This window comes from Crassostrea angulata, chromosome 6 (assembly GCF_025612915.1).
Source record: "Crassostrea angulata isolate pt1a10 chromosome 6, ASM2561291v2, whole genome shotgun sequence".
Taxonomy (NCBI): Eukaryota; Metazoa; Mollusca; class Bivalvia; order Ostreida; family Ostreidae; genus Magallana; species Magallana angulata.
Window position 1 is genome coordinate 927,886 of NC_069116.1, and position 22,128 is coordinate 950,013.

Consider the following 22,128-nt stretch of genomic DNA (forward strand, 5'->3'; position numbering starts at 1 on the left):
AGAACGCAGTTCACTTTTCAATTGCAAATAAGTCCGAATTTAAAAAAGTAGAGATTACCACTTTACCATATTTTCAGGCTGGTAATGGTATACCACTAGTAGATGACACTGAAAATTTCAGGTCCAAAATATAAATTCTAAATTTTGAATTGCTAACTGCGTTCAAGAACGCAGTTTACCTTTCAATTGCAAATAATCCCGAATCTCAAAAAGAAGAGATGACCACTTCACCATATTTTCAGGGTGGTAATGGTATACCACCAGTAGATGACCCTGAAAAATTCAGGTCCAAAATGTGAATTCTAAGTTTTGAATTGCTAACTGCGTTTAAGAACGCAGTTCACTTTTCACCGAGCTTCAGCCATAAAGTTCTGTATTCGTATAACAAAACTCCATCGCGTAAATGAACTTGTATGTTAAACGTACGATCCTTTTTTTAAAAAATAATGAGGAAAGATACACATATTTCCTCTTCATGTCATGTTTTAGTAAATCGTACGAATGATGACAGCTTAAACCAATATACTTTTTTAACTTTAACTCTGAAGCCCGACATATCATCGTTGTTTGTTTCTTCCAAAACTTCCGAATTGCTTATATTTATTCCAAAGAAAGCATCTACTGTTAAGACACCATGTCTCGCACGTGGCTTTTATTTGAGATTATTTACATCTATTTTGCTGTTGTTTTTACAACCCCCTGTAACAGGTTAGTGATTTTCATTATTCGTTTACATTTAATTATTCATTTTTCTAACTTCAACTTATCAATACTTTGTCAATGTTTAATGTCCAGCAATAAGGTTCATACAAAGTTCATATCTTTTAAAGGGTTAATACAATCTGCTGCTACAATGAATATTTTAACGAAAAATCTAAGGAATGTACAGGTATGAATGATTTTGTTGTATTTTCTCTGTATTTATTCTAATTCTCTTTTCCTCTATCTCTGCATATACATCTCTATTGGTCTTTTAAGTAAAATTTGCAATTATAGCATATCTAGTAAAGATTTATCAAGGCCTTGATCTTCATCGTTAACCTGACCTAATGCGACAAGAGAAACATTGTTTCCCCAAGTCTAAAGTTCAATCAATGGCATCAGATATGGTGAAACAACCAACCGATTTTCCCATGTTTTAGGATATCTTTATATATCTTCATCGGGGTGTACTTGTGATAATTAATTCTTTTAATTGTTTTCAGAAGAAACAATTCGTGGCACATTTATTAACAGATAATTATGCATTAAACAACCGATATTCTTTTTAATAGTATTGATAAAATTAATGATTGTATAATATGTATTTTGTAAATTGTTAAAATCAAATGGTGTATGGAATAGCATTTGTCTCAATTAGGTTAGATACTTAAACTCTGTCTCCGGAGAAGTGTTATGGTGACCATACTTTTGATGTCACCACCTTTAATTTAATCTACTGATCTATTAAAATAACTTGAAAAAAGAAACTGCTTTTATAAGCACATTTTAGCAGAATTAACGTGATGAATTTATCATATCTATTCAAGTACATATTCTGGTGTTTAATTAAATGTAAATGAATAGGGATATGTTTGTCAGTCGTCGTCATTCATCTAGCAATTATGCGGTCAGATAACTAACTTACGGTTTATACTGTGTTATTTCATACTGTTAAATTTGACTTCTTGTAGTAGTTTAATGATCAAGATTAAGCGACACATAGGGCTCATAATTCAGTCAATACCGTAGAAAATCTTTATTATATTAATGTATGATAAATGAATGAAAGACTTGCTTTTCTGTTTATGCAGAGTATAAAACAAAAATATCGTTGTTTATTCATCTTTTACTCTATATAATTAATAGATGGAAATTCAAGAGCGGTGCAGTCATTTGGTATATTTCTTAAATTATGGTTAACCTGGAAAGTTGCACTATTGTTATGTAATATCAGTATGTATATTATGTATATTGTGCATTCAAGTCATTGTAATCAATACTTAGATGACCTAAAAGATAACTTTTAAGAACAATAGTAAAATAAGCATAATAAAGTTATCTTTTAATCTTGTAGCAATTAAAGTTTTTTCTAGAATACGTCGACGGTCCAATAAATCTCAGTCTATTGACCGGCGGTCGAATAGATCGCAGTCTATTGACCGGCAGTTCAATAGATCACTTTCAATAGATCACTTTCAAATTTGAATACACATACAAAATAGACGAAACTAATTAATCTGTAATAAAACAACAAAATCCCTTCGATTACTTAATAATTGTATTTACCCGACATTATTCTAAATTCCTCCGGTCCATCAAATATAAAATTTGTCATAATCTGCTTTGTTTTAAAGAAATTTAAAGAAATCAGCCAAAACAAAAAAGAGTTTTACATTTTGTTATAATAAAAATGTAAAAATGATTCTAAAGTTTGTTCATATAAACAGTAAACTGTTAAATTTTACTGAGAGGGTAGGAGAGAAAAAATAAATGATATTGTAAACCAACAAATACTACTTATAAAGACTTTTAAGGCTCAAATAAATGTTTCAAGAAAAATTAGTATTAGCTCAACTAATATATTGTCAGTAATTTGCAAAAGATTTTTCAGCTAGAAAGCGAGTATTTTGAACACTGCATATTCAAGAATATTACATTTTTAAAATAGGTATACATGTTTGGGATTATTTTTATACAAGGGTTGTTAAAATCTTTAAAAATTATTTTCCTTGATTTTAAAAATCTTTACGAAATAATTTTTTAAAATGTTCAAATCTGGATATAAGTGTTCTCGTAAACTTTTTTCAGTGTGTAAAAATGGAAGTTTTGGATGGAATTGTGAAATATCCTGTAAGTCAGGATTCTATGGTTATCTCTGTTCAACGCCATGCGAGTGTGAAGCTCACCTGTGTGATATACAGACTGGGTGTCAGTCATCACATAATGAGACATGTGAGTGAAGCATTAGCTCTAACATCGTCATGTATCGCTTCTTTTATTGCGAAAGAGAATGAAGATTGAAAAACCGCTTATATATATATTTTTTGACACATTTACTTAAAAAAATAAATACATGATTATAGGAAATGATTTCTTATGTTAAAGCACCCCTCCAAACTTTGAATAAGATATCTACAGCCTTTTCAAAGACAGTTTTCACAGAATCTACATACCAAATGGGTATACATCAAACAAGTGAAAGCGCGGTGAGAAAAAAGCCTATTCAGTCAAATGAAAAACAACCATGGATTCTTGTGAGCTTTCTTTTGATTGGTTCCTTAACAACATTCGTCGTTTGTGGAACATCATTTTATTTTAGAAAGGGGTACAAAACATTCTTTTATTTACTATAATGTTAATTTATTGACAGCATATTTACTGAAAGTCGCATGCATTTAAAAAATGACAACAACTCAACACTACGTTTATTTTAGATGTATCAGAAGATTAATGGATTTGAAACCAGGTAAATTATTCTAAGTTGATTAATTTAGTTGTACTGCTAGTTATCGTATCTGTTATATATATATATTATTGTTTTCATAAAAGATATCATTCTTACTCTAATAATTTCAACACTGTTAAGAAAATATGTGTGCTTGCTTACAAAGATAACACTGTGTTAAATTTAAAAAATAATTTCGCGGGTGAGTTAAGGCTGCATATTTCATGCAAGATATTCACTTAAAATACCTAAATGAAATGTTTAATCTATACTGATGTATCTTACTGTAAATATAATATATATATTCAATTGACGTCAAATTATGATGATATATTAAGTTAAGAAATGTCGGAAATTCAATTTGTATAATTTTGTTCGTAAATTTTGACATTAACTATATAGAAATACATAGGCCGGTTTATGTTTATCTTTTGTATACATGTAGTTAAATAAATCTCTTCGTTTATGATTTGAGCAGTACTGTGTTATGTTATTTGTGCATTTTAATTGCATGCATCAAATTGATTTCTTATAGCTTTTACATTCATTAAATATCCTGTCCTTGTGACGTCACCAGGTTGCGTATTGGAACATTTGATCATTAATGTCAAGTCAAAAATATATAAACAATATCTATCAGTAAAATGCATTTTTCATCAAATTTGAGGTGCATATTTTGTAGGTTGCCTTTACTCAATTGTGCAGTTTATCAATTCGTCTTTTAGGCAGGCCTGTAGGGGTACATCAATGTTCTAGGACTAACAACTCTCCAACTATTGATCGCTCTTTGGGTTACGATGACATTAGGCATTCTCAAATGATTCGTAACAGTAATATTAGTGAGGAATCTTGTTTTACATCGAGTAGGACGAGAATGACAAGTGATTCAGTTAAAAGTAGACATTTACTGTCAATTATTTATGATAATTATCATGAAGACGATGAAGATTATAGTCGGCTGTTGCTTAGGAAGAGACAGAGTGTTTGCATTGCAAAGAAAAACATTGCTTATGATGATGACGGATATGCTTTCCTGCGATTAGGTATCACCGAACTGAAACCTGACCTTATTATTCGAAGACACCGATCTCTGCCTTTGATATCATCCATCCAAAATTCTATCTCTCTAGGTTCCCAGGATGTAAAACGATGTTTGTCAGAGAGTAATATTCCTCTTTGAAATTCTTTTATTCAAATGATTTTTTTGTTCAAATCAGGATGTTGCAAAATATGTCATCGACGGAAACAAAACCATAATGCAGACGATTATATATTTTTATTACAACGTTCTATTAAATAAACCCCAATAATAATATTTGAAAAAAGATAACAAATGGCCCTGACATATAAAGTGTACTATTACACTTACTTATTGTATTAAACTTTATCATTACATGATTAATATAATTTTGTAATTTTTGCATTTTGTATCGTTCGAGTTATTTTGCACGAGTTTCACTTTGCGTTTGGTATGTTTACAGTTCTTGATACAATGTGTTAACGTTCACTACAATAAATAAATTATTTTTAATCAATACTTTTAGGAGTTGTTCATTTTTTTGTTTTTGTTACATTTTTGTCCTTTCAGAAATAAGGTGTTTACATACGTTTTAATCAACACTTATAAACAACATATTGTGCTGCCTTTGAGGAAGTATATGTTGTTTGAAAACAATCAAGTCTTCGATTGTTTCAACTTTATGATGATTTTGTGAATTACAATTTTTTTTTAATTGCGCCGGTTTAAACTTTGCAATATACATAGTAAAAGTTTCCTCAATAGAACACAGTATATCTTCCGTGTTGAAACATTGAAAAAGATTCACAACATTTTCAATATCACAGGGAAATGGCAATCCTTGAAATCCAGAGAAAATCAAAATCATTTAGTATTTTTGTTAATTACAGTTTGCGTTTGTCTTTTAAAAAATCATAGTATAAAAAACATGAACCCTGAACTTTATTTATTTACAACGATCGATAAGCAAGTTTTAAAACTTATATTAATATCTCTCGTTGGCACGGATGTTAGCGCGAGGGGGTCATTGGTGTGGGAAGAAGCCGGAGTACCTGCCAGTGGAGAAAACCGACATGTCCAAGCGGGCGACCGCCATACCCTATCACATGCAACCACTGTCGATCATGGGGATCGAACTCGGGTCGCAGCGGCGAAATGCGAGTGCATTGTCGACTACGCTACTTGGACACCTCCTAAAAAATCATAGTATTGAAAAAATCATAGTATAGAAATACTGGAAAGTAAAAACAAATGTTTCATTTCACAGTTACTCCGTTTTTTGGTTGTTGGTGTCCACCAAATATGTGTCAAATAGTCTGCTTTTATTACATCGAATTGTATTGGAGTTGCAATGTGTTTGCAACGTAACAATAATCAACCTTCATATGAATAAAAAACAAGACATTTATTTCCTCATTGCTCTTTTAAGATAGTTGATAAAACATATTTTAAGCAGTTTTATACTTTCCAAGTTGCTCACAAATCTGCTTGCTCATTTGTGTGTTCGTTTGTAAACACTTTACTTATTATTGCTTAGAAATTCACATTCATTTAAAGTCGCGATAAGCGAGTACATTAAGTTTATGAGTTCACAAATCAGAAGCTACACATCGTTGGGTGCTACGTTGTTGCATAACTTTTATACCTTTTTTGAAAGAAAGTACAATTACCGGCGCTTGCTGCATATAAGTAGTATTTACGAAGAACTTTAAATATCTCTGCATTTAAACATATTAAAACCACTTGCAGATGTATATATATTTGCCCATAGATAACTAAAAAGGAAATCCGTAATCAAAATAAATCTGAATAATTAATTATTTCTTTCATGGTACTTGGTATTGACGTTAATTTTGCACCGTTATAGACGGAAAAAAGTTATTGATAGTTATAAAGGACACTTAAATCCATGTTTTGTACTATAAATTCATAAAACAGAGTTACACTAACTTCCTGTAATTCAACAAATTATTAAGAGCTTTTTAATGAACTTTTGGTATTATTGCTAAAAAAGGACAAATACTGTTGCATAGAACATGTCGTTAATGGGATCGGTATTAATCATTATTCAAATTATATTGACGGTTTCTGCAAAAGATTGTAACAGGTCAGTTGTTGATTGTCCATGTTCTTTATGAAATAAACAAAAATATTATTTGAAATGCTTTTTTAAGTTTTAAAAACCAACTACAATAAATCGATATGTAAAGAAAAATATTTTATTGTGAAATGTATAATATCAACTTTACAATCGGTGATGCATTGTACATGTACAACTTAAAAAGCTTTCATTTATGCATGCGTATCAATATATTACATTTATTAAATGTTTCATTACTTTTTTAGGAATAAATTTAGGTGTTGCTACAATGAATACTTTGACGCAAATACTGGTCAATGTAGCGGTATGTATGCATGCATGTAGGTGGGTAGGTAGGTAAGTAGGAAGGTGGTTGATGTGGATGTGTCCGTCCGTTGGTCCTTCGGTCCATCGTTTTGTTCCTCGGCCAATCCATCAGATATTCATTTTTTCCCATTAAGTTGAAGCACTTCCCTTAATGAATACATACACCTTTCATACTTACACTAAACAGATACAGCGATCAAAGTATATCATGGTTATTTCATTAATTTTACATTAATACTATATAATTTTCTATAATCACGTACTATATTCTGGTTTATTACAAACTTAGTAATATATACAGGTTTTTGGCATATGTGATACAGATGACATTACAAAATCCGTATCGGCCTCCGGGGCTGATACAGGTTATCAGCCCTCGAGGGCTGATACGGATCCGTATCACACCACTTTCGGAACTCCTCTGCCTTTTTTCGCTTCGGCATTTTTGCATGTTTACAGACGAAAAATATAATATTTTCAGTTACAGTGGACATTTTTAAGTGCAGTTGAAAACTTCAAATGCTAGCTAATGTTTAAAGCAGTCAACTGTTAAAACCTGATGAAATTCCGTTCTGTATCTTCATGTTTGTTAAAACAAGAAGAACTCATATTTTTATTAAATACATGTATATGTGCAGACTATTTTCAAATAATATGAATAATCAATTTGTTCAAGTTGATGGGTTGTTTTTTTTAAATTTATTACTAAGTATTTAATAAATATAATAATAGATACCCTTTTCCATATCACAGCTTGTATCAGCCCTCGACCAATATCATCCCTCGGGCCTTCGGCCCTCGGGCTTATATTGGAGTCTCGGGCTGATACAAGCTGTGATATGGAAAAGGGTATGTATTATTCTCTATTTCTCAAAGTTTTTATACCGTTTATTATAGGAAAATACACCTTTACAATCTAGTTATAAAAAAAAATAACCTGTGTCTTGGTAAAAAAAAAATGATAAGTATCAAGAAGTCGCTAGATAATCTATATTAACTCTTCTATTGCAGTGTGTATGAATGGAAGCATTGGATGGAATTGTGGAACACCCTGTATGTCAGGATTCTATGGTTATCTCTGTTCAACGCCATGTGAGTGTGAAGCTCACCTGTGTGATATTCAGACTGGATGTCAGCCACGACAGGAACAAAAATGTTAGTTTTTCACACGATTAAACAGTATTGCTTTATTAATGCATAATCGTCACTAAATTTTAATTTAATTTTTATAACGTTTTCCATTATCAATCAAAATGAAAAATCAATGTAAATGTTCTTGAAAGTATCAGCATACGGACAAGCATAAATGATGTAATCTCAAAAAATCAAATTTCCAATATCTTTCAAATTGCACCAGAGAAAATATTATTTCTGCAATGATAGTTTCAGTTATAAATAACATAAAAAAAATTAGTATTTAACTTCACCAGATTCTTCAATAGCCCCGAACAGTAACGGAATAGACCTCACCTTAAACAGATCACAAAACGAAAGATCAATCAATTCTGCGCAAGATTCTACAAGATATCGCCTTTTAATTATGGTCACTTTTGGCTTTGTGGTTTTTATAATGACAGTCGTTATTCCAGCTAATGTTTTATACCTGCGATGGAAAATTAAGCGGTACCAAACTTTTTTGTTTTCTGTTAAATGATTGCATGTTTACCGTCGAAAAATGTTTGTAAATTAAATAAGATCTATCAAAAAAATATATAGACATGTATATTTGTTATTTCAGAGATATAAAAATGGCGACGAAAAATTCTTCAGGTACTTATAGTGTGAAAGCTTATAATGTGAAATCTTGTTTATAATCAAACATACAAATGTATCCCACTAGTTTTTGAAATAATTTGTTGTTATACCGATGTGAAAATTGGTTATTGAATGCATACGTTTTATTTGTTTGTAGAAAGAAATGACACAATTCGCCAAAACTATTGTACACTTCGCCATTTGACTAGCAGTCATCAAGATCTGATCAATAATGATGCTTTGAACTCAGCTTACGATGAATTACATTGTTCATACATGTAGGTTTTTTTCATTTCTGTAACATTTAACAATCAAATGGAAAAAAAGGAAAAACAAAAGGCTAGTGGTAGATTACACTTTCCTCAGTATATCAAACATACTACATATATACTGATGTATTTAGAAGAAAATGCTTTGAATATTACATTACATTAACATTTTTACAGTGCTAGATTAAATTTGATTGTAACTTTTTAAAACTTTTTTTTTAATGTTAACTGTTTCTTTTAATAAGTCAATCAGGTTTGTGTTATATACAGATCGTTAAAATTATGAGAAGTTGATATTATTTTTGTTTGTTTATTTAATGCATATTCAAATGTGGAATTATAGATAGGTACCCATATTAGAAGCAGTTTTTCTATAAGATCAATTTAAAAAACATTACCGATTAAACAAACTCTAACACTAGGGTAAACCCAGACTAAATCCCGGGTTTACTTTTGGGTATATTTGGGGTTTACTACAAGTTTACTATTGGAAAATCTGTGCCCAGTTGGGTTTCATTTTTGGGCAACTCAGGGTTTACTTTGGGTTCACTCGCGGTTTGCATTTGGGTTTAAAATTGAGATGTGAAGCAGACCCGTCTTTTATATAATTATCCAATTCAATTGCCTGTAATTCTCACCCCGTGTATATTCGAAATACACAAGTTGCGTCTGCTTCAGGAGTCTACTTCTGATTGGATTTTTTTCAGGGGTTTCTTGGGTTTTCCTCATTGTCTGCTTTAGTAAACCCAGAGTAAACGAAGAGTAAACCCTGAAAGTAAACCCAGGGTTTAATTTGGGTTTACTTTCTGTTAGGTTGGGTCTGATCGGTACTGTAATATTACAAATCATTAAAAAACAAAAACAAAAACAAAACAAACAAACAAACCATAATTAAAAAATGATTTAAGATTGTTTGCTTTACATTAAAAAATATTGTTACCTGTATTCTAGCATAGTTTTGGATGTTAACTTTTTATGTGCAGAATTTTTCCAAATACCTATTTGTTAATTCATTAAATTTACAATCAAGCAGATGGAATGTTCATCTAATAAACAAAAGCAAAATGTCATTATATTCTTATAAAGAACCAGCTTGCCTTTACTGCCATCAGTGTACCATAACACAGAGATGGACCTGTGAGGAAGTCTTAGGTTTGTATTTAAAGCTTCATTTTGGCGTTTTGAGACTTAACCTTTATCCAAATCTCCAGTAACTGTTAATTCCGCTTTTATTGTCTGCTGTTTGCAAATATCAATACTTTAGAAGAAGAAGGGGTAAGAATCGGAGGGATCTCGGATCATCTTTACTCTAGCTCAAGCTCAAGACGCAAACATTATATACGTTTGGTAAAAGAGACCATGCTCCATTCATACAAAAATCAAAATAATTTTCCCATATTAATACACATTTTAAATTTAATATGACAAAGTGAGAAGAATAACTTAAAATCGCCAGATTGTTAACAGACGACAAATGCCATTTTTGCCATTGTACCTCATCCCCCATTATGAGGCCTGGAGCCCTTCTCTTTGGGCAATTGAAATGAATGGTTTTATATTGCATATCTGGCTCTGACAAAACGGCTCAAAGATGGTAAATAAATGTCATATTTCTTGCAATTTAGATTTACAATGTGGTAACAATTGACCAATTAGTTTTAAAGTAGAGTTAAATACAAAAAAATGTTAACAGGCGACAAAAACGCACGACGAAGGACAAAAATAAAAGGCAAAAGGTAACCTACGACTACGTGACTCAAGTGGCCTAAACTAAACAACTTTTCTCTTATGAAAACTTTACTACAAGAAAATGCGTTTCAACCAGTACAGTTCTTTTCCTGAGAACTTGCAAATTCATTCACTCGAATAATTAAACAAGCATTCTGAGAGTATTGCATAAGCAATACACGTCCCCTACCGGTTTGTAGAAATTTGTGAAAATAATGCACTTTTATGCAGAATGTCATTTCTTACCGTCTTAACAGACCAACCGGATAACGAACCCGATTGTAGTAATAAATAAAACCCTGTCGATTAAATCTACAACACAATGCTTGACACTATTTTACAGAACTTATTTGTTTGCTAGAAACAAAAAATGGAATGATCCAAGAAATGCACGATATTATTACTGACAACATACTTTCCTCGTTTATTAAATACACACTTAGCCCGAACATTAAAAACTTGGAATATAAAAAAATTAATTTTCTCGAAAAGATCTCACCCAGACGTGTGAACTTGATCTGTAGCTTGACATTTTGAAGCTGTTCAGCAAATTTCATATTATTCCTCAAACGCATAAAGAAAAAAAAGTGTGGAAAACTGAAGTGGGACAGACAGACGGACGGACGGACGGACGGACGGACGGACAGACAGACGGACGGACAGACGGACGCAGAAGAAAGCTATAGTCCCCTTCGGTGAAAACCGGTAGGGGACTACTAAACACTGTTTGATATAAATTACTAAATCATTCAGTCAGACTGTATGTTTTATTTTCATTTTCTGAGCTAAATATTACAATTCACTTACTCATTATGTAAAAATTTAGCAAGGTTAGGTTAGGTCATTTTCTGGCTCTATATGCACATACTATTATTTAAATAAACGGACATAATTTTTGGTCAAAAAATGTAGCATAATAAGCAATGTTCTTAATTTGATCTATATCGGATTTTAAAGGATATCAATGTTTATTTTTGACGAGAAATCAAATGTAAATAGCAAATATCAATCTGATTCAATTCAATTTTTCTACAAGTCTTTTTACGGAACATTTGTTAATACTTTTGTGAGAAATAAAAAAATCTGACATTTTTAATTTGCATATATGTATTAATTATAGAACATTTATATGAACTTGACTGATCACGTAATCAAATCCCGTGAAGCCAAAAGGATTTGTCAGAAGGTCAGAAGGTTTTATCAAATACTAACCAAGGTCATATCCCGGTGACCTTTTTGACAATTATTTTTTTTACTGTAATTTACGTTTGCAAAAGGCAAATAGGTCAGAATTATTAACCTTGCCGTTTTAGTATGTTTAGAGTAATATAACTATCAAACGAAAGCGCATAATCAGAGTGACATCATAGAATTTTTTTTAGCAGAAGTTAACTTTTTCGCTATTCTATAGTTTCAGGACGCATATTTACAACTGTGAATATCAAAATATAAAAGTAAACTTGAGCAGAGCTCGTGGCAAAGCCACGAGTAGGTCTTCCGTTGTTGCTGGGGGGTTGAAAATATGTGATATGGTGTCAAACGATTATAATGACTAAACTTTCAGTTCTGCTTTTGTTATAAAAACGTGTTGTGATTGAAAGCCTGTATATAAAACGTGTTTTGAAAAAGAAAGGAAGAAAATGTTTTAGGAAAACTATTTGTCGAACACAGTTTGTGTAATCGTTTCAAAAATTCTTTAAAAAATGAGATGTTTAATGGCGAGTTAAATTTTCAAAGGGTAGCAAGCATTGATATAAACAGTATGTACTCATGATTCATATCAGGAATTGTATTTTTTTTTTAACCGAACCCGCCTACAAAACACGTAACCTTTTCTATGGGATAACTTCTTTATTTAAATCTTCCTAAATTTTTGAAGACTATGTGCAAGTTTAGAATTATTGCGTGCTGACAAAATTTAGTAATTAGTCAAAATTGATTGCTTCTCTGAACTTTTCTACTAGGATATGTGTGTCGTCTGATATTATTAAATGATACGAGTAGACTTGGACATTCAAAATAATATATGATCAGCTAAAAAAAAAGATCAGCGGGAGAATTTATGCAAAAGCGAGCATCTAAATTTTACACCAGATGGTGCTGTATCATAGAGACACCGCTATGTAACGTGAATTAAATAACCTTATTTACAGAAATGAATATTACTTCTCTCGACAATGTTATAATATGCAAAATCCTTATGTTTTTGTCAGTGGGTTGACTACTTAAATTGAAAAAAGACTTCAATTGCGCTTGCGTAAATTGGAATTCTGGGAAGAAATTAGACAGTCCGTGTTAGAGAAATTCGAAGAAATTATGAAACTGGTCAGTTTTTTAGATCAAACTGCGCATTGATGTATTAAAGGACTATCATGGGTATCGTCTGTACCTACGGTCCAGAATCCGTATGTGTAGTCATACATTGTATGTACATCGATACACCTTTACCTCCCCACCTACAGCCATACAAATCAGGGTGCAACCTTCATATACTCATGCATAGTATTATAGTTCTGGAAACTATTTATCTTGTATTTTAATATATTAGGCATTCATTGTTCAGCTAAAATTAGTATTCCACTGGCTGTAGCTAACCTTGTAAGTAAATTAAGTTGCATTACAGCCTTATAATACACAACTTCAATTAAAAGGTGTTTTTTTATATCAATTTTCATACAATTAGCAATAAATACAATCCCAAAATAACGCACATCTATCTCACTTAAAGCTGACATGAATTCATAAAAGCAACAAGATTGTCTTCCATTTGAAACGGAAGACCCAATTATACGTTTTAGAATGACACAAGATAATTGTTAAATCGTTAACATTAACATTAATTACGAGTTCTTTGAAAAACAGTTGCATAAATCCGATTTAAAATATTTTATAATTAAAACCCTTCATTTTAAGCTATGAAAATTTCCGTTCTGATACTCTGGGCTATAAAACAACTTCCTCGATTTTATCGATGTTAGAATGTATTTTTTAAAAATGAAATAAAGTGAGACAAAAATGAGTAATGCTTTTCCTCAAATTCAGCATTTGATAGTTTTTTTATAGTTTAAATTCATTGTTAATATCTGCAGAAATGGTGAAAGAAAAAAATCAATGAAACTTTGAAAGCCAGTAGTTACCAGAAGAATAGCTGTATAATACGGAAGTTTTTTTTGCTGTTAACATCCATTTAAGATTACTTCTATATTCATCAATTTTACCAAGTACTTAAACTCAATTTAATTTAATAATATCGGAAAGTTAAGTATATTGGTTTTAAATATATAACAACGTCCTTATTACATAAATATCAATGATGTAACAATTTATCAAAAACGTTATAATCCTTTTATAATCAAAGCTGTCATACAAATGTTTTATTGCCGAGAATGTTTTTGATGTTAATCAATTCAATGTCACATTGACAGTTTGGAATTTTTGATTATTGTGTCTATGGTAAAGATAGAATTCTTTCCCATTTTTTGCATATGTTGGATTAATCATGCCTCGTTTAAAAGTAAGTCACCGTTGTGTTATTCTTTTAACAATGTTATTCATTACTTAGCTTGATGTACTGTTTTGTACATTATATAGAGTAAAAAGCAACAGATATATGCAATCTACTAGGTTAAATGTTTTATCAGCAGACATTTAATAAAAATGCTAATGTGTAAGTCAGTGTACAACTGTTATAAGGCTAAATCACAACTGGAATCGGTGTCCTATTCGATACAACTTAGTCAAAGACAGGGATTTTATCAATGTGTGATGAAATTTACTAACAACATATTTTGAAACATTATCTTGCACAAATGTAGGATAATTGAAAAAAAATCAAATCGGATTCTAACGCCTTCTTTCATCTGCTAAAAAACTAACAGATGGTTTTACCCGCATACGTCACAATACGATGGGCATGGAAAACGTATAAATTCCACTTGACTTTATACATATTAACATATTTTAAAAAAAAGAACAAGCCTTGTTTTTCTAAATTATTATTAAAGAATTCAAATGGAAGGATATTATATACTTTCTTCCACAATTATACTCTAATTATAAATTAAAACAGGACAGTTTCGACTTTTTTAAAGATAATTCATTTTTCGATATTTTCAGTTATCCAAAATTGCTGAGGATTGAATGTCAATAAACCACAAAGACATTTTATGAAAATGAAGACTGTTTTTTTTAACCGTATAAAGCGCTTAAGGGCTCATTTTTCATTTTATTAACATTATGAAGCTTATAAATCAAATGTTCAATCAAATTCCATAAATTTTAAAAATATATAGATTTGTATAGTGCTCATATCATTTTGTCCAGCATGTGATTAGCCTTATGCTTATGACATCATATTAGGGAAATAATTTTGGGTGGGTATCCTTCCGCCTAGAAATTGGGCTTGTTTGTATCAACCAATTATTTACGTGTAAACGTACCATTTCATCGACGTATTAAAAAGTTGTGTGGATCTGTGCCTTGTAATAAAGGTATTTATCCTTTATATTGTAACAGTGTATTATAACCGTTTTAAATCCTTATATTTGCTATGATAATTGTTAAATGAAGTCTATTTTTTAGCATGAAAAACATTCTTTTACTTTTAACGTTTTGTTGGATACTGCGTTGTACAAAAGCTTTACTGGAATACTCTACGACAAACGACAACTACAATCAAACTAAAGAAATACCAAACCGCAATCAGCCTGAAGGATATGTTTGTAATAGGTGCCCATGAATTTGTTATAAAACAACTTTATATTTACTTTTTGCCGCTAACATTGAATAAATTTGGTATCAATAATTTCATTTTAAAAGTACAGAAATTTTGTTTTGCTTTTAAATAGCTGCTTAGAAATATATCAATTCATTGTTTTGCATAAATGAAGACAACCTCATAGTCCTTGCTGCTACAACGAATACTGGAACAATGACACCAAAAGTTGTACAGGTAAGTTTTGTGACAATTGACATATATCTATAAGTGGCTCAAGTTTATGACTGGTAACGAAGTTTCAATATCGTAAAGCAATCTGTTATTTTATAATACATTTGTTGTCAAAAAATAACAGTCAAACTTTCAAAATCAATCACAATAAAACAATAATTGACATAACTTAACTTAATCGATTATTACAGATAAAGTATACATAATGGCTCTTATCGTATAAATTGTATTTGATCTTCTATTGAATACAAAACGTGTTGAAACGTTTAATCTACTGTTTGACAGATTTTTAAAAAGTATTTCTGTTTTGTTTTAAAGAATGTCTGATTGGAAGTTATGGCTGGAATTGTAAATCAAGCTGTTATCCTGGATACTTTGGAAGATTGTGTCGAGGTCGTTGCCTCTGTAATGCATCGGAATGCCACACTGTAACTGGATGCATCCCGACAAATTGTATATGTTTTTTATTTAATGTAGTATTACCTTCTATTATACCATTTTTTAAAACATAAAATGCCTTAACTATAAAATATTGATCTTTAAATAACTGAGAATCCCAAATACATGTATATCTTTCATACAAGTTTTTTCACCAAAGCAATGATTCTTTAATTGATTTTCAATACTGAATGTTGTTGTTTACAACACAAATAGGCAAATCCTACTGTTTTTTTGTGTCTAATAAAATTTTACGAAGTTATTTTTATGTGAATATGTTCAAATATCAAAATCAAAATAATTTCTGTAAAGTGCTTATTTTATTAATTTTATCTGAATCTTTTTTGTACATTAAAACATTCAAATTATTGAATATCTTAAAGTTAGACTCTATTGATTTAACGATATCGAATTTATTTTACAACTTTAAATAATCATATTATTTATTGATTATTTATCTAAATTCCATTTTCGATATTCCATCACAAAATGCATTATATATACAGATTATGAAATGTTTTTAATAATCATCAAATAGAATATGTTTATTTCATTTACATCTAGATTCTCAGTCAACTACAATGTTAGATACAAAGAAACGTCCAGAATCAAGTTTACAGCATGTATCAAAAGGCGTCACAACAAAGATATCAACATACAGAGGTATCAATATCATTAAGAAAAAGTATTGCAAGGCTTTTTGAAATGTTTTTGTTTAAAATAAATCAAACAAAATAAATCAAATACGGCACTTTTGTTTGTTAGATACAAATTTAAAGATAATTCACAAAATCGACAATATTATTTACTCAAACGCTTGAAACTTTATTCATAATTAAATTCTGTTTGTAATTTACAATTTTTAAACCTTTTATGTTAACATTTATTTGAATTTTTTTTATTGTTCTTTTAATTACATTTTAATAATTGATCAAGTTCAAAGACACGTTTCTTCTGAGCAAAGCTGAATTTCGTAAAAAAAAATATTCTTTTTGAACCAGACTTTTAAAACAGCTCTGAAGAAACGTACATTTATTTTTTTAATATCATATAATGACCTTTATTTGCTATAAACTAGGGAGAAGCATTAATTTCAATGGCGCCAACAGTCAAAAAATGACAACATTTGTAATTTATCTGTTGGGTACCATTTCTACATTCTTTGTCATTGGTTGCTTTCTCCTATTCTACTCTCCGTAAGTTGAAACTGGAATATTACGAAGGTCTTACGATTTTGAGCAATTAATTAGAAGTAAAACAATTGAAATTCACCGGTTTAAATCAGGTTTTTTTTTTTAGAAGAGTGAATATGAATTCCAACTGTTGTTTTCTTGGTGTATGTAACAGACAATTGATATGCCCCTGTTTGGATCAAGGTACGAAATAAAATCTAAATATATATAAAATAAAATATTGTAACTCATAAACAAGAATACGTAAATAGAATAACTAATTATATCTATGATGTGTCTTTTTCGTCAACATTGCATGTAGAACTGTTCAATATATAGTACAATTAATTATAACATTGGCTTTATTTGTGTTTAAAAAAAATCGTTATATTTTCTTAACATTCATTATTTATATTACTTTAAAAAGCGCCGATACTATATCTTTTTTGGTTCATGTTTGTTAATTAACTGAATGTTTATATTTCTATAGAAGGTGTAACAAAAGTGATCCAAGAAGACACGGAAATTTCTACTGTAAATAGAACATCTTTGTGTGAACAGGTGACACAAAACGAAGACCCGTACTCTGAAATAAGATATTCTCAGTGTATAGAAGAAAGCAGTTCTCACGGAGCATGTAGGAACACGAATTTTTGCCCGATGCGAGAGTGCGATTATTCAGATAAACATAACCTCTACCAAAAGCATATGGATCAAAATGTATACGATCACATTAGATTAAAAATTAATTATTCACAAACGGTTTCTGATAAAAATCCTGATTCAAGAAATGAGAAATTTGTGTCCCTTTGGAGCAAGCAGTCACTCAAAAAGGGAGAACTAGAAAAGAACGATATAAAAAGTCAAAGTCTGACATTTCCTCCATACACAGCTTTAGGACACAAAACGGGTAGTAGTAATAAACATAAGCATGTACTGCCTAATTACAGTATGCAATTAGCAGATATAAAGTTAGATGCTGAACTGGATCGTTTCACAGAAGAAGTAAATCAAAATTCAATAGACACGGATGGTATGATTGACGGTCGGAGAAACAACCGCCCGTACAGTTTGGCTCATTGCTTGTCAAAATCAGATATTAGTATGGACGAATGAGAATCCTGCAAATCTACCGATCATCATTCTTGATGGAGAAAACAGAAGGAAAGTAAAAAATCAATTTACTCGCTGTGTCCCTTAACTCAACATTCAGGTATATCGACGACGTATTATCAATTAACAATTCTTATTTCCATCCTTAAATCGACTCGATATATACAAGCGAAGTTAAAATAAAAGATACCACGGAGTCTGTGTCATCTGTTTCATATTTGGATATTATACTGGGAATTGACATCGATGGTAACCTAACAACAAAACGTGTATAATAAACGCGATGACCTCAATTTTCTATAGTCAACTTTCCTTACTTATGCAGCAATATACCTTCATCATCTGCATATAGTGTTTTTGTCTCTCAGTTAATTCGATACGCAAGGGCATGCTCTTCATATGAATAGTTTCCAAGGCGAGGCAAGCTACTAACAAACAAGTTGATAAAATAGGACTATCAACAGTCTCGATTGTAATAATTTTTTCCTAAGTTCTGTAGTCGATACAACGACCTTGTCAGCAAATACAGTTTTCCACTGGGTCGCATGCTGACTGACGTTTTTCATACTAATTGTTACACCATAATTAATCACCTAATTGGCTGCGGATTACGACAAAGAGCACACAGCGTATGCAACCGGTCAGCAGAGGATGCTCACTCCTCCTGGGCACCTGATCCTATTTCTATCTTTTTGGAGGTCCATGTGCTCTGCTTTGAATTTGTGTTTCGTTTTATGGATTTTTGAGATAGTTGACGGTTTGTCATTTTTTTCTGTATCGCAAAAGGAATATACGAAACAGAAGTAAAACATACTGAGGGAGATAAAATGTTAAAACTATCAATTGTGTAACTGAAACAAATATAATATGTTCTTAATTAAAAAAACCACTATATTAATTAAGTGCATGAGAAACAAAACGAATTTTATCTTAAAAAAAGAAAATACTTTCAAAGAAAATGACCAAAGATTTCAAGCCCAGTCGACGGTTTAGAAAACACTTATTAATATCTAATATGAATAGCCTAGACATATTTTTTATTGTTTTTGCTTTGTTTCTTTTCCTCTACTATTATTTTTTTCTGTCTCGTTTTCTGAAAAATGCTTAATCCGATGTTAATGAAATTTTATTCATGACATAATTTTTAAGAAAATTACAAAAAAAAATTCCGTGTAATTCCGGTACCAAGATATCAAATATTTGAAGAGATTAGTCGTTACAACATGATTTAGATGTATAAACAATATTGACTGGGAGAAGAACAACAAAAAGGGTTAGGTTAAAGAACGAAGAGAATGTCATTACGTTTATCTTTTATTTTATAGATAATTGTATTTCATAAATTTCCTCATTTGATTCCTACCTATTGGATAATAGAATCAACACTTTTTTATTACACACCATGTACATTGATAAATTAAAGCATAAGCCTTAAAAATTTTGGCCTTCATTTTCAGACAGATTATATAACGTTTTAAATCAATAAATCGATTAAATCTTAAACAAATCCATATGAATTTGTCGATTTGAAAATTAGGCGTATATACATTTGCTTCAAACTAAAGATAATGAATACAAGTAATGCTAGTATTTCAATGATGATTTTCATTTTAATTTAATCGTGTCAGTATTTGTACACAAAAATTAATAATGACTCTCAAATCTTTGCAATTTCGGTTGTTATCTCGCATTTAAGCCTTGACTAGGATTTTGTATGATAACATTTTCTTAACTGAAAAATACTCCCTGACGAAGCGATTTGTATCTGGGATAAACTATTTTTAAACATTTTTGTTCGGTAGCAAAAGTGATATTACAGGCTAATCACGAAGCAGCTAATACAACTCAAAGTGACATATTATGTATATTGTAGTTTTTTGCGATTTGCAACATATATCAAACGTGAAAGTTTCACATTAAATAATTGAATATCAAGTGTTACCAGAAAACTATAGAATAACGTAGTAATATAAACTGATAAATTAATTCAAAACCAATAAGGTGATAAAAAAATAAGTTTTATTTTGATAATTTGTACATAAAAAGTAATTGTTGTATAGAAAACATACATTTAGTAAATGAAACATATTTTATTATTTGGATACGTTTATGTGATCTTTATAAACAATGACATACTTTGTTTACCAAACTATTGTCTTTCTTCCTATGAAATTAAAAAATTGTGGCGGATCTGTTTTTATAGATATAAAAGGACAAAATGTTTTATTTTAAGCTTTCATTTCGATAAAATGTAAACAAAATATGTATATTTCATATGCAACTTGGTTAAGGGTCAGCTAAAAAAGCTCGAAAATATTGTCACTGATATATGGCAGACCAAAAAAATACTAATTTTAAATACGAATAAACGTCTACAAGGAAATTGTAAAATTGTTGTTTGTGTTTTATTTCTGTACAATTACTCTTTGTAACACATTCAATATCCAATTAAAACGCGAAATTTTAATCTACATATCGAATTAGTGGCTTTAAACATAATTAGAGTCGTAATATGAAATTAATTTATGCGTGAAATATATGAATTTTGAGATATAGTTTCCTTGTAAAGTAGGTTCACGACAAGGAAATATAATCAAATCAACTTAACGATTCCGATAGCAAATTGTTGATGCCGCCCTGCAGATTTGGATTAATCAAGGAAAAGTCAGCCTTGAGTTTCCAATTTGTTTTATTATACTTTCTATCTGTTGATAAAACGCTGTTGTATGCAATTGACAGCAGGATCCACCACAGTGAAGTAACCGCCTCATAAACAAGAGAAAATTTAAACAGGTATATATATCTATCAATTTTGAATACTAGATTGACTTTATATCATAGGATAAGACACATCACGAAATTGACGTCAAAATACAAAAAAGGCAGCGTAAAAAGTTAAACAGTAGCATCAACATGGTGGACGTAATGTCTTTTTAAATTAATATTGGCCCAAGCGTTATATCGTACAAAATATATCTCAGTTGGAGTAATCCCCCTTTGAATATGACGTAATCACTTTTAAAATTACAACAAAAGTTGTCATCACACAGGGGATATGCACAGACAACGGATGAAAAGCGCAAGCTGACACGGTCGATTAATGCTGAATTCCGACAAATCTATACAAGCGGTGACATTTTGTAATGGAATTTACCGACGTAATTTCTTATGTTTGTTTGCATATTACTTAAAAGTTCGTCCATGAAGAACCGCTTTGCCTTCTATAAGCTTTGAATAATCCAATTAATTTTCGAAGATAGTCAGTTTTAAAACTTTAAAGTAATAATTTTTAAAAAGTGTCCTTGGTCTAAATTGACGTTCAAATCATATGAAAACTATCATTAAGTAATATAAATCGTTGAATATTAATAATAGTATGCAATAAAACTTTCTTTCTAGTAACTTTTTTACTCAAATATATCAATTATATCAATTATTGAGACCTATATCATCTCAGATATGTCACTGTCAATCAATATATATCTTAAATACATAATGCAACTTTGACACGGGGATTTTATATCTCAAACAAGTAGCATTTGCTTATTTAATGAATCTGAAAATGAAATTATTTTAATTATTTAGCTACATTAACATGCTCAAAAAATAAAAAAAAATAATTAAGGGATTGGGTAGTGAGGTAAACGTTGGAGAACCATCCTATTTTGTAGCAGTATTTCGTTGTTAAAATAGGGTTGTCAATGCTCTCTTTGTTTCCAGTGTTATAAAAATAAAATTGCGAATGATTGAGGATCTCCATGGTTAACAATATTTTAGTTCTTTTAAAAAGATTAATGTTGTGTTAAACTGTTAATGTAAATAAAAAAAAACCCAGACAATTACTCTCGAGAGT

The 22,128-nt window shown here is 30.4% G+C and overlaps 3 protein-coding genes across 3 annotated transcripts; all 3 read left to right on the plus strand.

Moving 5' to 3' along the window:
- Window positions 1-446: 446 nt before the first annotated feature.
- Window positions 447-4,884, plus strand: LOC128189725 (uncharacterized). Its single transcript, XM_052861461.1, has 6 exons — window positions 447-708; window positions 831-889; window positions 2,791-2,934; window positions 3,088-3,307; window positions 3,417-3,448; window positions 4,153-4,884. Exons 1-6 carry the CDS (start codon window positions 635-637, stop codon window positions 4,605-4,607), a joined length of 984 nt encoding a protein of 327 aa, XP_052717421.1. The 5' UTR covers window positions 447-634; the 3' UTR covers window positions 4,608-4,884.
- Window positions 4,885-6,152: 1,268 nt separating this feature from the next.
- On the plus strand, window positions 6,153-9,170 carry LOC128189721 (uncharacterized). Its single transcript, XM_052861456.1, has 6 exons — window positions 6,153-6,552; window positions 6,792-6,850; window positions 7,864-8,007; window positions 8,283-8,475; window positions 8,591-8,622; window positions 8,765-9,170. The coding sequence occupies exons 1-6, from the start codon at window positions 6,482-6,484 to the stop codon at window positions 8,887-8,889; spliced, it is 624 nt and encodes a 207-aa protein (XP_052717416.1). The 5' UTR covers window positions 6,153-6,481; the 3' UTR covers window positions 8,890-9,170.
- Window positions 9,171-15,180: 6,010 nt separating this feature from the next.
- On the plus strand, window positions 15,181-19,452 carry LOC128189724 (uncharacterized). Its single transcript, XM_052861460.1, has 7 exons — window positions 15,181-15,332; window positions 15,494-15,555; window positions 15,871-16,005; window positions 16,555-16,653; window positions 17,069-17,186; window positions 17,290-17,366; window positions 17,653-19,452. Exons 1-7 carry the CDS (start codon window positions 15,187-15,189, stop codon window positions 18,276-18,278), a joined length of 1,263 nt encoding a protein of 420 aa, XP_052717420.1. The 5' UTR covers window positions 15,181-15,186; the 3' UTR covers window positions 18,279-19,452.
- The last annotated feature ends 2,676 nt before the right edge of the window (window positions 19,453-22,128 follow it).